The 15603-nt window shown below is 46.1% G+C and overlaps 2 protein-coding genes across 2 annotated transcripts in view; one reads left to right on the top strand and one right to left on the bottom strand.

The window, feature by feature from the left end:
- Positions 1-482: 482 nt before the first annotated feature.
- AVEN (apoptosis and caspase activation inhibitor) lies at positions 483-15484 on the top strand. Its single transcript, XM_024732606.1, has 5 exons — positions 483-495; positions 972-1042; positions 7078-7173; positions 10047-10407; positions 11215-15484. Exons 1-5 carry the CDS (start codon positions 483-485, stop codon positions 11328-11330), a joined length of 657 nt encoding a protein of 218 aa, XP_024588374.1. The 3' UTR covers positions 11331-15484.
- The window catches only part of RYR3 (ryanodine receptor 3), a 381491-nt gene continuing 378618 nt past the window's right edge, over positions 12731-15603 (bottom strand). The window contains exons 99-102 of the mRNA XM_024732458.1: positions 15309-15373; positions 14781-14881; positions 13720-13771; positions 12731-12841 (exon numbers count right to left, since the gene is read on the bottom strand). Of these exons, the coding sequence (XP_024588226.1) occupies positions 12746-12841; positions 13720-13771; positions 14781-14881; positions 15309-15373 (314 nt within the window). The 3' untranslated portion in view covers positions 12731-12745. The remainder of the gene's footprint in view (positions 12842-13719; positions 13772-14780; positions 14882-15308; positions 15374-15603) is intronic.

The following is a 15603-nucleotide window of genomic DNA, read 5'->3' as shown; positions in this document are numbered from 1 at the left end:
GGAGGAGAAAGTGGGCCTGTACCTGAGTCTTAAAGTATAGATAGGATATGAATGGGTAGAAGTGTGTGGGCCTTCCAGACAAGGGAGAAGGATTAAAAAAGAAATGAGGATAGGGTAGAAAATGAAGTATGTTCAGAATGTGAAAAGCGGCTCTCGGGAGCAGGAAGTCAAGAAATAGGAAGCAAATGTGGGTTAATGAGGTAGGATCACATTCTGGAGGATCCTGAAAGCTAGGTGGAAAAGTAATTCTTTATAAATTGGCTATTCTTAATGCAAATAACCAGATAAGTACATATGTACAAAATAAGCTTTGTGTCAAAGCTCGCTGTACGGAATCATCCGTCAAGCTTGTTTGTCTTGATTCATTTTCCTTTATTCCAAGAGCTCAGAGCAGTGCACCACGATTCACATTAGCTAACCTGATGCACATTCTTTGAGTTTCATTTTGTATCTGACATTCTAGCCAGGTGATTTTTAGAGAGATGGTTCAGATTGGTAACCTCGCCTCAAAGAGATATTTTAAGTCTGTCATATTGTGGATCAGTTGAGAACTGCTTTCCTTCAGTTCTGCTTTTCTCCTTCCTTTTCTGCTTATGCCCACCCCCAACATCATAAATGTAAGTTTCCTTGCATATATTAAGCAGATGAGATGAAAATATGCTAAATATGGGGAGATGGCCATGTCTGCAGGCCTGGACTGTTCAGTTGTCTCTCAAGAAGCCTGTCGGATGGTGGCTTATTGAGAGTTGAATGAAGCAATGAATACACTTGCCAATAGTATTTTCAAGTACCCACTATGCACAGATGATGTGGAAAGATGCGGAAGCCAGGACCTTCTGTTGAATGATATCACTGAGTTTGGGATGGTCAGCTCTTCAGAAACAGCACTTTTACTTCCAAAGGGAAATTGAGAGAACTGAGTGTTTTCCTTTTGGCTTTGACATAAAATCGTATGGTTTTTCTATTCCCAGGGGACTCCTTCTCACAGTTCCGGTTTGCCGAGGAGAAAGAGTGGGATAGTGAAGCTTCCTGCCCCAAACAGGTAAGGTGAAGCGCTGTCTGCAGTGTGGATTGGCTCTTCTCAAGGCTGGAGACCAGCACCTTTCACGTTGTTGTTGCGATGGAGACTTCACATAGAGGAGAGTCTAGTCATTCATGTACAGTTCAGCCTCAGTGACCTAAATTGCTCAGAAAGTTTTCAGGGAGCTTAAATTATACAGGCTCTTGGAGCCGGAGTTGACCTTTATACCTGGCCATCTATGTGAACTACTTATATAGCTCATATATGACTATAGTTCATATAGACTGGGTTGTAGGGCTGAAAGTTTATAGTCACGATTTTGCGTGGATTACCTTGCCATTTGGCCTTCCTTCTTTTCCCTTTCTGTGAAAATTCATCTAAGGCTTGAGAATTAATTTATTTCTCCCACACTGTTTTGGTGTTAGGTAAGAAAATCCTTAACTTTATAGTTTTAAATAACTCTTCTTCTATGATTAGGAGAATAAAGCTATAAAATAAGAACAAGTATCATAGAAGTCTTTCAGTGAATCCATAACACCCACACACTTTATTTGCTTTGTACTCCTGCCATATTTTCCTCCCAAGGAGTTTTGATGATTCTCCAGGCAGGATTTCACTGAACCTTTCCGTACGAGAGACGACAGGTATTCTCACCCTTTTTAAAATGCACAGAGGGTGAGTAAGTGCTGGCGTGGCATTTGCTTCCGACTCCGGGGCTGGAGCATACTATCTGATACAGTGATCAGACAGCCTGCCCACAGCTTCAGACAGGAGACCGGGCAGCAGACCTGACGGATAAAGGGCGGGACCTTCCTCCCCATTCCGCTGTCAGCTCAGTACGCACACAGTAGGTGGCTCACACCCCCAGGTGGGCTGGCTTCACGTTCAGTTGTTTGGGACGGACATTGACTTAAAGACAGAGGGGAGGGAAGTGACTTGTAAAATGACTTCCTGTTCCTGTACAAAGAGTATGTTTTATAATATAGAAAAATTTGGGAATTAAAAATATTTGTTTTTGCTTGGGTCTGTTGGGGCATGTACCTGAGTATGGTTTAGAATTGTAGCACAAGTTGTAAACAGACGAACGCAGATCATGGAGGAATTCAGTGAAAGCCAAACAACTCCCATTTCAACTCCTTTGCACCATGTTGGCTGTCAGAGAACATTTTGTTACCCTGAGAGTTTCAAATAATTCTAAGGTTCTTTATTTATCAAAACACATGTTCTTTATTAGATATTTTATTAGATGTAGCTTATTGGAAGATGAATGAGACAGAGACCATGCTTGTTCATCGCCCTAGGTCCCTTACCTTAGCACAGTGGCTGACACATACTAGATGGTTGGTAAATATTTACATGATAAATGAAAAAGAATGCAACATAAAATAAGTGGTATAATAAATGAATGAACATAATACTGTGGGAGAAAGCTGCTTTGGGCTGGAAGTGATTGAGAGTAGGAGCATGGGACAAAGATCATTTGAATGGGCCTTGGTGGATGAGTATGTTCTGGTAGGTTCTGTCTGGGGAACAACAGGAGAATGATGAGATCTGAAAGACCAGGCTGTGCTCAGAGTCGGGAGCATAGCTGGAGTGTAGCTGGAGTGTGGATTCTCAGAAGAGGCGGCTTCCAGGGTGGGTCTGGGCCACTTAGTACCAGTGGTTGGTTTGGTCTTTTTTTTTTTTGCGGTACGCAGGCCTCTCACTGTTGTGGCCTCTCCCGTTGCGGAGCACAGGCTCCAGACGCGCAGGCTCAGCGGCCATGGCTCACGGGCCCAGACGCTCTGTGGCATGTGGGATCTTCCCGGACCGGGACACGAACCCGTGTCCCCTGCATCGGCAGGCGGACTCTCAACCACTGCGCCACCAGGGAAGCCCTGGTCTTCATTTTTATCTAGGGGCAGTTTAGCCTGTGGGTCAGAGCATAGACTTCAGAGATGCAAACCTGAGCGTAAATACTAGTTCTCATCTGGAAAATGGAACTAATAATAAAATGTAACTCAGAGTTGTCATGAGGATTATATTAGATTATAAATAAAAGTCCTTCTGTGCAGTTCCTGACACAGAGGAAACACTCAAAATTAGCTCTTATTACTACTGTTACTTATTACTGTTTAGCAAGACAATGGAAATGGCTAGACTGGACCTCCGCAATATTGGGAAGGAGGGACCGAAGAGGTCAGAGGCTGGAGGCTGGGAGAGCAGGTAGGAGGATATTACGTTGGGTGAACTGGAGGGGACGTGGGCCGACAGCATGGGCCGTGAGAGGGAAGACGGTTCACTGGCAGATGGGACTGGAGGACGTGGTAGATTGCGTCACGGGCCAGACGTGAGACATGAGGACAAGAAAGATTCGCAGGGGCGCTAAGCTTCCCAGCACGCTGATGAGGTGAGCAGTGCTGATCGATGGAGCGAGAGAAGGCAAGCTTGATTGTGAGCATCTTGAGTTGAGGTATTAGTAGGACACATCCCAAACTGCATCCATCACTTCGCCGCCGGCACTGTTTTGTGTCCCACATCTCTCCTCACTCGGTTCTCTTTATTTTTGCTTACTTGAGAGAGAAAAAGAAGAGAAGAATCTGTCTATCTACCTGTCTATCTATCAGTTGTTCCTCTTGTGCTTCTCTGTCCCCAGCACAGCCAGTGACATGAAGCAGTGAAGAGTTTGCCAGTGGGTCCTGGCGGAGGCCCCAGAGGGCACCCTGATGGGAGAGGGCCCAGTGCTGTCCCTGTGACTTGCCTTCGTGTCTCTGTGGCTCACATGCAGGGTGAGGGGAAGGTGGCCTGGCAGTCAGGGTCCCTGCTTCAGCCGTGTTGGCCCCATTACCGCAGGGGAGTTGGTCCCTTCAGTCCATGAATGGCGTTTTCAGACCTGTCCTTTGGACAGTGTGGGGACATGTGAGGAGGGAATGGGTGGGAGGAGAGCTGAGGGTGAAAAAATTAGGTCCATTATTTTTTGAAAATCATCTGAAGCTTTTTCTTTCATTCCATTTTTCAGTTGTGTTGACTAGTGACTTATTTAGTCAGTAGAGCTTCCTCGAGCAACCACTGAGCAGTGGGTGGCCCGCCGTGGTTCCTGAGTGCGTGGCTCTTAAGGGAACACTCGGGCCCACCCCTGAGAGCGCAGTTCTGAATGAGGCCTGATGCTCTGTACATGGAAAGCGCCCCAGCTTTCTCTAAAGTGTCGCCTGATCTGGGCACTTCCACTGTAAAGTGTCCCCGTGGTCCCTGAGTACCCAAATGAATGTGCACAGTGAGTGCTGGAGCTCTCGAGGAAGGTGCAATGGTCTGATCAGAGGCTGTAAGTGGAGTTTCTAGTAGGTTCCTTCCTCACCAAATGGTGTACCTTTACACAGACACTGAGACTCGGAGTCTGATTGGCTTCCTGGACAGGGAGGAACCTTCAGGAATAGATTCTCACCACCGAGTCTGTGCGCACACTGATGGCGGAGAAGTGGGGTTGGAGGGACTTTGTTCTAACAGTCAAGGCTGGCCTCCTGCCCCCAGCCTCCGAGTCTGCAGGAGAGGAGGCGCTGGGGTGGCCAGGCTGCGTGCTCCAACTGTGAGTGACTGTCAGCGTTGGCCAGGTGGATGTGGGGATGGGGCTGTCCGGGCAGAGATGACCCACCAGTTATTTACAACATGGAGCAAAAAAGCTAATTCATGGTGGTTATTCCAATTAAATCTATTTTCAAATTCACACTTTACTATTACAAGCAATTCACTTCAGCTCCCTTTATATCTAAGGCCTTCAGCTGTAGCCCTTTAGCGGACAAACTGGTGACAAAAAAGGGGAAGTCTTCTTACACGGTGGTGTTTGATGGTAGGTTCTAGGCTCTAGGACTGCTGCAGGGAGACGAGGAGAAATCACTGTGCTGGGCTGAAGTGTCTTGAGGTCCTCATGGAGGCGGTGCCCTATCACCTGGGCCTTGGATGGTGGGTGGGAATTGGAGACGTGGGGAAAGGAGACACTCCAGCAGCTGGAGGTCCATCACTTGGGACTCAGCACATAAGCACAGCCTGGCCATTCCCTGGATCTCACGGACTTTTCATTGTTAACGATATACCTTGTAGCCGTGTCACACATGATGCAAAAGGGGGGAGGAAGTTTGGGCACTTCTAGCTGGACCCCTGCACGTCTCAGTGGGCCTTCTCCAGAGAGCTGAGACAGCAGCATGTGAATGGTTGGCAGGCATTGTGGATGGAAAGTTCTTGCTCTTTTATAGGCTGAAAGCAGGGGGTCTACCCGGGTGACTCTGCAGACACCTTGGCAGTGGGAAGGGTGAGATTTCCAGTTTGTAATGTGGTGACTTACTCGTGGGTTAAGCATTCAGGATCCCACTTTTCTAGTGGTTTGAGAGGTCTTCTCCACACTTCGAAACAAAGACTGGCCGTCCTGGTCTTGATCAAACACTTGATGTGCTGAGTGCAGGACTGAGGCAAGGCCTGCACATGTAGTGCATTTCCCACTCTCCTGCTCCCTAAATACTCTATGTTTTTAGATGTAAGTTCCTTTTTTTCCAGGGTGAGGGGCCACATCTGCTGCTGCCAACCTTGCTTACCTTAGAGCTAGCCATCTCCGGAAACTTTCAGAAGGGCAGTTGAAAAGCTGTATTGCTTCTTTTGACCCCTGTGTACTGCTGTTGTGAGGCTCAGGGGTTTGAGTGGGTCTGCATTTAGTGTTGGCGCTCTACTTGAGAGCACCAGGAACGACTCCCCACCTCCAGTCATTATAAACTCATCTACCCAAGGCATCCTTACAGTGGAAGGGAGATTAGACTCTATGACCCCTGGGTGTTGTTCTCTAACTTGAAATCAGTGATTGCAGCGTAAGTCATGGTTCTACCTGGGTCTGTGATAGTCCTTGGTAGACAAGGTGGTCCGTGGTGTCTGCCTCTAATGTGGCAGCCACCTTTTAGTTTTTCCTTCTCTTGGGTGGCCGGGGCACCTAGAAACAGCCGTTAGGGGTCATGCGATAGCCTGGAACGTTTTCTCAGACATGGTCAATTTGCGAGGGCATTGCCTAGATGGGATTTTGCGTCTGTGCACGGGAAGGGAGTTCAAGGGACTTATAGTGTTGGCCTCACGCAGAGTGCTACCAGCTGGAGGGTAAATTTCCATCCTCTGCTTTCTGGTTGGAAGAGAGAGAAGCGTATGCCTCATGGGCTTCTTTGGCTGTGACTGTCCTCCCCATCAGACTGCTGAGACAGCTCTTCCCTGCTCTCCTGAAGGCCAGCCATCTGAATCTGGGGGAGATGTCCAGTTAAGCGTATACCCCATCAGCTTCTTTGGCTGTGACTGTCCTCCCCATCAGACTGCTGAGACAGCTCTTCCCTGCTCTCCAGAAGGCCAGCCATCTGAATCTGAGGGAGATGTCCAGTTAAGCGTATACCCCATGGGCTTCTTTGGCTGTGACTGTCCTCCCCATCTGACTGCTGAGACAGCTCTTCCCTGCTCTCCTGAAGGCCAGCCATCTGAATCTGGGGGGAGATGTCCAGTTAGATTGCATTAAGTGCTTTGAATTTTTTTCAGTAATTCCAAGAGCATCCGCAGGTTCCAGGTTTCCGTGCAGCCTTGATGTGAGGTGATCACCACCCTGCTGCTGCTCTGGCAGCCTGAGCCGTGGCTCAGGAAGGTGCTTTTGGTTTTGCTTATCTTAATGCAGAGATGGTAGAAATTAGAACTATCTCAAGTGTGATTTATGATCTGATTACTCCCAGCTAAAAGTAATAGATGATTTATTTACAGTTACTACCTATCGTCTTGTGCTCTTTTATTTCTGAAAGGTCATATGTAATCATCTTTTTTTTTTTTTTGCGGCACGCGGGCCTCTCACTGTTGTGGCCTCTCCCGTTGCGGAGCACAGGCTCCGGACGCGCAGGCTCAGCGGCCACGGCTCAGGGGCCCAGTCGCCCCGCGGCATGCGGAATCCTCCCGGACTGGGGCACGAACCCGTGTCCCCTGCATCGGCAGGCGGACTCTCAACCACTGCGCCACCAGGGAAGCCCCATATGTAATCATCTTGATCAATAATCTATCTTTTTTTTTTTATATAGAATTCAGCATTTTATGTGGACTGTGAGTCATTGGTTCGAGCCCTTCAAGAACTGCCTCTCTCACTCCGACTCAATGTTGCTGCTGAATTGGTCCAGGTAAAAACCCTGACAGCATGCTGAGGCTGGTATGAATTAGGGCAGGAGAAGAAGAAGAATGAAAAATATCCCCCTGCAGGATGGTTCAGACTCAGCGTTTCCTTTCATCAAGCTGAGCGTTTTGTATCAGGTAGAATTTCATAAAGTTTTGAGGGAGAATGAAATACTTTTTAAAGGTTTTTTTTTTTTCATTTTATATTTGAAACATTTTAAAGGATCAAATGTAATAGAACTGAATGAAATGTAAAAGTATAGAGTCTGCCTTGTATTGTACTCAAAATGTTTATGTGCCAGGCTTTGTGTTAGGCACTACGGTTACCGTGGTGAACAGACAGGCATGGTTCCTGCCCTCATGGAGCTTAATCTATTGGGAAAGACGGGTATTGAGCAAGTTATCAAATGATAAGTCCTGTGAAGGGGAAGGACAGTATGCTGTGAGAATATGTAATAGTGAACCTGATCGACTTTGGTGTGATTAGGAATGGCTTTCCTGAAGAAGTGACAGATAAGCCGAGATCCAAAGTGTAAGAACATTTGAGTTGGGATTTAAAGAAGAGTGACCCAGTCAGATCTGCATTAACTGTGCTAATAACAATAGCAGTAACAAGGAACATTCTGGCTGCAGAATGGAGAGAGGACTGTACGGCGGTGTCTGTGTTTAGGGTAAATCCGCGCATGCACACCCATGCAAGAGTAGAGTGGACGAGGGGAGGCAAATTAGGAGGGCACTGCATGGTTCAGGTGAGTAATCCTGTAGCTTGGACCAGGCGAATGATGGTAGAGATGGCAGGGAACTGGACTGTACCAAGCGGTGTATTACAAAAGGAAAATTAACGGGACTTGGTGAAATACTGGAAATGGAGAGGGAGCAGGGAAAGAATTGTCTAGGTTTTCCAGCCTGTGCAACTCAGTGGTAGCTAGTATTAGGAAGGGTGAGGCTTGGACATTACGGGTTTGTGTCTCTGAGATGTCAGAGTGAAAATATTAGTCAGTTGGATATAGAAATTTATAGTTCAGAATCAAGGGTTGGAAATCTAAATTCGGGAGATATCAGTGGTAAGGTAGCTGAGAGAGGAGGGGCCCGAGGGCTATACCAGAAGGAACTTTGAAATTGAATTGTGGCTAGATTGGATTTTGTTAAAAAGTGAAACCCCAGGCAGTGCTGGTTGTCAGTAGAGTCCCGGCAACTAAGATGATCAGTTCTGTTCTGCAGTTGGATGTGATGAATCCTAAGCATGGGCAGGTGCGCCCGGTGGGCGTCCACCCAGTTGTCTCTGTGGCACTTACGTCAAATTTCGGCAGCGAGCAGAATCCAGGGCTGGAGGACACTTAAGGGCAGAGAAGTAGAGAGGATCGCATTTGCCTCTGATGGGGAATCACCCTGGGACTTCTTTAGGAGTGTTTGGGGGTATTGGGGCTTGTCTTAGTGATTGGGTGAGCACTCCTCTTCCTCTGGCTGTCCAGAGATGGTCAAAGTCCTGACATACTTGGTTTGACCCCACACAATGAGGAGTGGTTAACAGAACACATCAGGGAAACACTGAGATGAAGGTGATGGGGGCCCCAGGATTGAGGAGAGAAACGGGAAGTGTTGTGAGCATTTGAAAGTGAAGGATGATGTTATCAGAGGCAGGCCTCGGAGGAGAGATATAAAATAACTGTACTTTTGTAAATAGTAACTTTTAACTATCTAGCCAGGTTTCCCCACTCCTCTCATGAGGTAGAGCGGTTATTCTCAACTGTGTTTGCGTGTTAGACTCACCCGGGGAGTTAACAAACAAAGACAATGCCAGCCGGCCAGTGCAGACCAGCTGAATGATTCCAGGATTAGAACAGGGGACCACATCCCATCTTCGCCCTGCACAGTGACGGTGCTGGATGAATATTTAAGTTCCTGTGTAAAGCCATGCGGTCTTAAAAGCCCCGAGGAGCTGTTAGCAAACTGGATCTACTCAGGGTGCTTAAGTGTACAAATAAGGGGACAACACCTCCAACAGCAGCTGACCCTCCTTCTGAACCTACCCACTGATGCCAGCCTGGTCACCACAGGCCTCCCTCCAGAACTGTGGTTCTCAGCCTTCCTCTACATTACAGTCACCTGGGGGGAGGGTTTAACTTTATTAAATTATAACGCATAGAGAAGTGCGTGCGTGCGTAAGTCTTTACACATGAAGATCAAGGATCGGAACGCGCCACCACCCAGAACCTCCCCCCCCCCCCCCCCGGGCCCCACCTCCCCGCCCTTCCTCTGCTGGACTTTGTTCCCAGCACTTAACACTTTCTTCCCGCCGAGGCAATACTTCCCTAAGACCACTATCCTGACTTCTCATACTCGAGATTAGTTTTGCCTGTTGGGGGCGTTTTTACAAATGTAATCAAATGGAGTGTTTTCTTTCCTGTCTGGCAGTTTTTACTCAAATACCGTTCCTAAGGGTCGTTCTTGTCTTCCTGGTGCACTTGTTCCTTCATCTCCTGCATTTGTGCATCTTGGTACAGTGAACAGATCCGACCTGCTAATTACTTCTCCGTGACTTTTTACAAACGTTTGCCTCGTCGCAGGCTTAAGTATACATTCACATAGACCTACAGGACTGTCCTTTCTCAGGCTGGTGACAGGAGTGCACAGCCCTTTTGATTTCAGCTCTGAGCAGGTTGGCACATGGCTGAGGTGGGCACGGTAGGGAGGTCTCCCACACTTACCCCTGCAGCAGTAAGAGCGGTGCTGGCAGGACCTGGATGGAGACACTTTGTGACCTTCCTGTCTGGATTGAGTTTCCTACTCCACAAAGTCTGATGGCTTCCTTTGCTTTCATTTCTGCTTAAGCAAATACGGCAGGACTCACATTAACTCAGATACTGTGCTTCTCTTTCAGACTGCCCTTCCTTTAGAGCTTCCTCAGGTGAAACCAAAGAGAAATAATGATGGCAAGGGACTAGGGATGCAGTTAAAGGGGCCCTTTGGGCCTGGAGGAAAGGGGTCCATCTCTGAGCTGAAATCTGCTGCCGCTGGCTGCCCCATGTACCTGGGTAAAGACAGCCTAGGACCGGGCCCTTCCAAGGGTTCTCAGAACCCCGCTTCCCCACTGCAGTCGGCAGCAGACTATTTGGAAGAAGAACTAGATCTGCTGCTTAATTTAGATGCGTCTGTAAAAGAGAGAGGTGACATCTTAGCAGACCAGACAGCTCAGGACCTGGAATCTGAGAAAGATGAGGAGGTGGCCCAAGAAGAAACAGGTATGGTTTTCATTTTATTCCCCATCCATCTTCTCGATTCTGGTGTTTTTCTGCGAATAGCTTCACCTCTGTCACATCCCTACACATCTTCATCAGTGTCTGACATCGATCTGGCCTTGTCCACTGACATCTATTTCTGTGCTCACGTCTCTGCTTCCCCCTGAGCTGACCTTTCTGACAACATTGCTCTCACTCGATATACTGGGCTTCCAAAGCTGCTACCTGCCTGATTGCAATCTTAAACCCGGGGCTGCAAATTGAACTCGTGCTGTAAAAGGCATTTCGATACCCGTGGCCTCAGCTGTGCAGCAGCAGACCTTTTAATCGACTGTCTGAACAGGCCTGTTGATCAGTTCTTTGTGCTTCTTGCTTGCTATTTCAATCTTGGTTTTTTTTTTTTTTTTTTTTTTTACAAAAGAAGACTTCCTCATTTGTGCATGTTCTGTTAGATGGCGGGCCATCTGACAGGGAGAGGCCTAGTGACTGCCCCGTCCATACACTGCATTCAGGACCCTTTAATGGCTTTAGTTTCCAGGAAACTAAGCTGTTAGTCTTTAAAAAAAAAAACTAGTGAACTGTGAAATTCATCATCCAAATAAATAGGAGAGCAAATCTCTACTCCATTTATGAACTCGTTTAGGTATTACTGGGTCTTCTTAGGGAGCAGGAAAATAATAGAACGTTTCCCCTTATCGTGAGCAAAGTCAGAATTTGGCTGATTTCCAGCATGGATCAAACCCCAGGGAAGCGTTAACCCTCGGTTCTGGCACTAACGTGAAGTTGTTAACGTCGCTTTTATTTTTTTAGATCCTGCAAAACCGTCTGCGTTGGAAGGAAAGAACGTGGCATCTGAGCAACCGAGTATATCCAGAAATGTTACTGAGGAAGAGCTTGAAGATTGGTTGGACAGCATGATTTCCTAAACTCGATGAAAGAAAAAAAAAAAGAGAGAGAGAAAGAAAATGAAAAGTGCCTGAAGCCAATTTTGGTTGCCTTGTAAGGGAAGGCGGGCCCAAGGCTGTCCTTCCAGAACAGCTGGTTTACAAGCACAGCCCGAGCCCGTGTGGCCATCACGCTTAGCAGTAGACGCCTACCTCCCCCATGTTCAACAAATCCGAAATGAGACAGTAAGAGGCTCGCTGCATTTGTTCTCTGGCTTAGTAATTGAATAGATTTCTTAAGGGCAGGAGATGTTACGGCCCTTGTGTCCAGTTTCTTCCTCTCAATTTTTACAGCATAGCAGGTGCTGCTGATGAAGAGAGCTAAGCAACCAGGCATGCATTTGGCCAAAATAAACAAACGCTGGTTTGTGGATTTTTTTTCCTCCTTTCTTTCTCGTGCGGGGAGCCGTGGGCTGTTTGTTAGTCTCCTGTCCCTTTTCCCAGCACCACAGGGTGGTTGTAAATCATCCAGAAAGGGTGCGTTACAAGAGGCCAAACCATGAATTGGTGATTATGACTTTATTGCAGTGGGCACTTCATTTTATTTAAGGAGATTCACCTAAACAGAGCAGCTCCACTACTTACAAGGGAGACCATAAAGCGTTACTCTATTTGGCATACGATTGAGATTTTTTTTCTGAGTTTTCAGTACAGTACTTTTTTTCTCTAATAACAGCAGTTGACAAGCTGTTACTGAAAAAAAAAAAATCATATGAATAACCTTTGAGTGCAGTTTCATAAAGTAAGACAGAAGATCCACACAACTAATTAATGGAACTGTCCGTCTCGAACATAAATGTAAAAAACTTGCATAGCTATATCTAAAGAGGTTTTGTAAGGCACTTACTCGATATTTCAGTGTCGACAAAGTGGCGGTTTGTTTGTTTCTATTTCTTTAACTGCTTAAAGCTTTTCAAGCTGATTCTGGATACATTCACTAGCAAGTACCATGGGAAAAATTAGACTGCAGTTTTAAAGTGATTTTTTTGTAGCTCACAGACCATGAGTCACTAGTGGAGTACCATCATGTGGAATTCAAGTGTTTAAAATTCCAGGTATTATGCATCCCAAACTTCCTGCTTCTCTAGCCCTTCCCTCAGTGGTGCCATCCCAACGAACTAGTTAGAACTGAGAAACCTGAAGGCTTTCAACTAGAGCTTCCTTGAAGCTGTGCCGTACTCTTTTTTCTTTCAACACTTTTGACAGGTTATCTCGCACAGTGTACGTCCATTAGATACAAAAAGCCAAATCAATTCCAAAATATCACAGATGTGTAACAAACACTTCCTTGTAAGGGAGGCATTTAGGAAATGTCACTTTTCAAATGTGTTGCAGAACTGTTAAGAGAAGGGTTTTTATTGACCGTCCAGAATGGTGGAGGCTTCTTTCATTCCCATTTATCCAAGCTGATCTTCGTACTGTTTCCGGAAGCAGTCACCAGCAGGGAAGAAATCCCAACACCTTTCTTGGTACATCTTCCAGACATAAGATTCCTGAAATAACGGGAACAGAGGAGACTTCTTTATAAACCACAGTAAGCTGGAACCCAATTTATTTTCCCTCTATATGTCTCCCTTTGGGAATACTGATGTGGATAAATATGGGGCCCAACTGGTACATTCTTTCTTGCACTGTTCCCAGCTCAGGCTGTTTTGGGAGCAAGAAGTTTCTCCCTTCTTTTCTCCCTTCCTCTGACCACCCCCCTACCAAAACAAACAAAAACCCCACAGTGAAACCAACTCGAGGATCGCCACTAAAAATACTTAAAGATTTAGCAGAGGGTTGACTCCATGCCATCTGTAACTGGTAGAAGGCAGAATATACGAATCCAATGATGTTTGAATATTTGGTAAGCTACCTTTTCCTCCCCTATTCTCTATCTTTACACTTCTTTTTCGTACTTAGTCACAGAATCCCTCTGACACATACTTTCACGCACCCTGTCACACCCACACCTCCGCATCCCTGTGTCACCCACACAGGAGGTCGTTATCTTTCTTAGGCTGTCGTCTCACCATTTTACTCCGACTCTCCTGCTCTTTGTTGGAGCCACCCACTCAGCTTTGCATTGTCTTTTTCTCTGTAACGTTCTCCCCACCTCCAGCTATTCTGCCCTGAAGCAGCAACTATAAGGATTTAGAAAATGTCAGTGTTTGCTGGGAAGGATAACCAAGGGGGCCTTTTGGAATAGATGGCAGTTGCCTTAGAATTTTGGCTTCTTAAGTCCCCAAAGAGATGGTGGAACAATGCAGGAAGCAGTGGGAAAACGCACAGAAGAGACAAATGGGGGTCACCTCTCTATTTCAGATATCCTGTGCTCTACTGAGGCTTGACGTAGAAAGGGGAAGCTCTATCTTAAGGTGTTTCTCACCTGACCTGTGTGCTCTGTTTCATCTTTATTAATCAAATACATCAGGAAGAACCTGGAACGAGGAACAAAGGTTTAACAACTGAGAAAAAGACAATATTAGATTCTTTGGTTAGAAAACCAAAGTCAGGTGAGCTGGAGAGAGGATTTGTTCAGCATCACACTGACTCTATACCTTTCAGAACAGGGGAAACGTGGCATGACCACATACGCCATCATCTTCTAATAATAATATACATTTATCTCAAAATCAGCCTCTTTGTGAGGAGAGGTCCTTAAACCTTGAGCTAAGATCACTTGTGAGGAAGAATTTTGGCTACCATTTTATTGTTTTTTTAAAAAGTCCTAAGGTAAACAATAAAATGGTAACCAAAACTCTTACCATATAATTCTTAGTAGGCCAATTTATCACCTTATAAGAATACAGAATTGAAATTTTGTGTGTCTCAAAGATACGTTATGGAAAAGTAAAAATATTTACTCTCACTCAGTTGCCCTGGAATTCAGCAGCACGCAGGTGACGGGCCGCCTTGACAAGAGCAAATAAATATGAGTTGGTTGAGAGGAAGGCCTGACTGGAGGGGGTTCCAAGGAGAGTAGGACGAGAGAGATTGGAGACCCTGAACATGCACACTTTTCCAGTTTTGCTGGAAGGGAAGGAAGAAGCAGGGCAACAGCTGGTAGGAAAAGTGGGGTCACAGCCTTTTTTCTTTGTTTAGGATTAAAAAATATTATATGGTGATAGGAAAAATTCAGCAGAGAGGAAAATTGCTGGAGTTAATATGACCGTGATTGAGAAGGGATGGGATCTAATTCCAGGTTGAGGGGCTGACATTTGCTTGGAGCAGAAATAGTCTGCAGTGCACATCTACCAGTCAGAACAGGGGAGGGGCAGGGCATATGGACAAAGACACGGGCTCGTGGGGACTCCTGCAAGTTCTTTCCTAATTGCCTCTACTTTCCGGAGACCAAGGAGGAAAAGGCATTGGCAGAGCGTGAACTACATGACGTAACTGTATTTTACTCACTGTTCCCCATCACCTTTGCTGACCGAGGATACTCACAAGTAGTTGGCTAAGTTGTGCTCTTGTAAGGTGTGTGTTTCAAAGCCATGAGGGGTCGTGTCAAAGTAGTCATTGCCGATCCCACAGATGAAACATTTAGTCTAAGAAGAATAACAGGGAGAAAAGGCATGAGTAGGCGTGACATTACAGGCAGGTAGCAAAAGGGTGAGGATTTCTGCTTGAATTGAGAGACACTAAAATATTTCTCTCTTTCATGCTTTAGGCTGTTAGTCGTCTTCTCCAGAGTGTCACATACCTAGCTTCTACCTAGTGGAGGGTACTTGCTCCTTCCTAAGCCTGGGGCATGGCGGAGGCAGCAGGTGGGGGTGGTGGGGTGGTGGTAGGGTACAGAGCACAGAGGGTGGAGCAGGAGAAATGCCCAGAGCTGGTAGATGGGCCCGCTTGGAAAACAATCATGGTTGGTAATTTTGCCTAGGGCTGGCCTTAAATAAGAGTAGAACCTACTGTTTAAAAAATCCATGTGCTGTGAGATAATGGAAATCAAGTTGGGATTTAGTAGAATGGTACCTCCATATCCTCTCGTACTTGTTCCTGCTGGTCTCTCAGCTCCCCAAAAGCATCAATAATAAGACCTGGAATTTTAAATACAAAGACAAACAAAACACTTCAAATAACCTGTTTAGGCAGGGCAGAGGAATGCCAGATGAATGGCAGAGGCTATTACGTTTTGTTAAAAAAAAAAATTCTGATTCACTTTGTTATAAAGCAGAAACTGACACACCATTGTAAAGCAATTATACTCCAATAAAGATGTTAAAAAATGAATTATAAAGCTGAATGATACAATTAAATCAAAATTAGG

The sequence above is a fragment of the Neophocaena asiaeorientalis genome, unplaced genomic scaffold, assembly GCF_003031525.2.
Source record: "Neophocaena asiaeorientalis asiaeorientalis breed wild unplaced genomic scaffold, Neophocaena_asiaeorientalis_V1.1 scaffold119, whole genome shotgun sequence".
Lineage (NCBI taxonomy): Eukaryota > Metazoa > Chordata > Mammalia > Artiodactyla > Phocoenidae > Neophocaena > Neophocaena asiaeorientalis.
The sequence above is the reverse complement of the archived record's forward strand: the minus strand, read 5'-3'. Positions and strand labels throughout refer to the sequence as shown.

Excerpts from the sequence above, each read along its gene's own strand:
- AVEN (XM_024732606.1), top strand. Across the intron at positions 1,043-7,077 it reads AAGCTTCCTGCCCCAAACAG|AATTCAGCATTTTATGTGGA; the intron begins GTAAGGTGAAGC and ends TTTTTTATATAG. Across the intron at positions 7,174-10,046 it reads TTGCTGCTGAATTGGTCCAG|ACTGCCCTTCCTTTAGAGCT; the intron begins GTAAAAACCCTG and ends CTTCTCTTTCAG.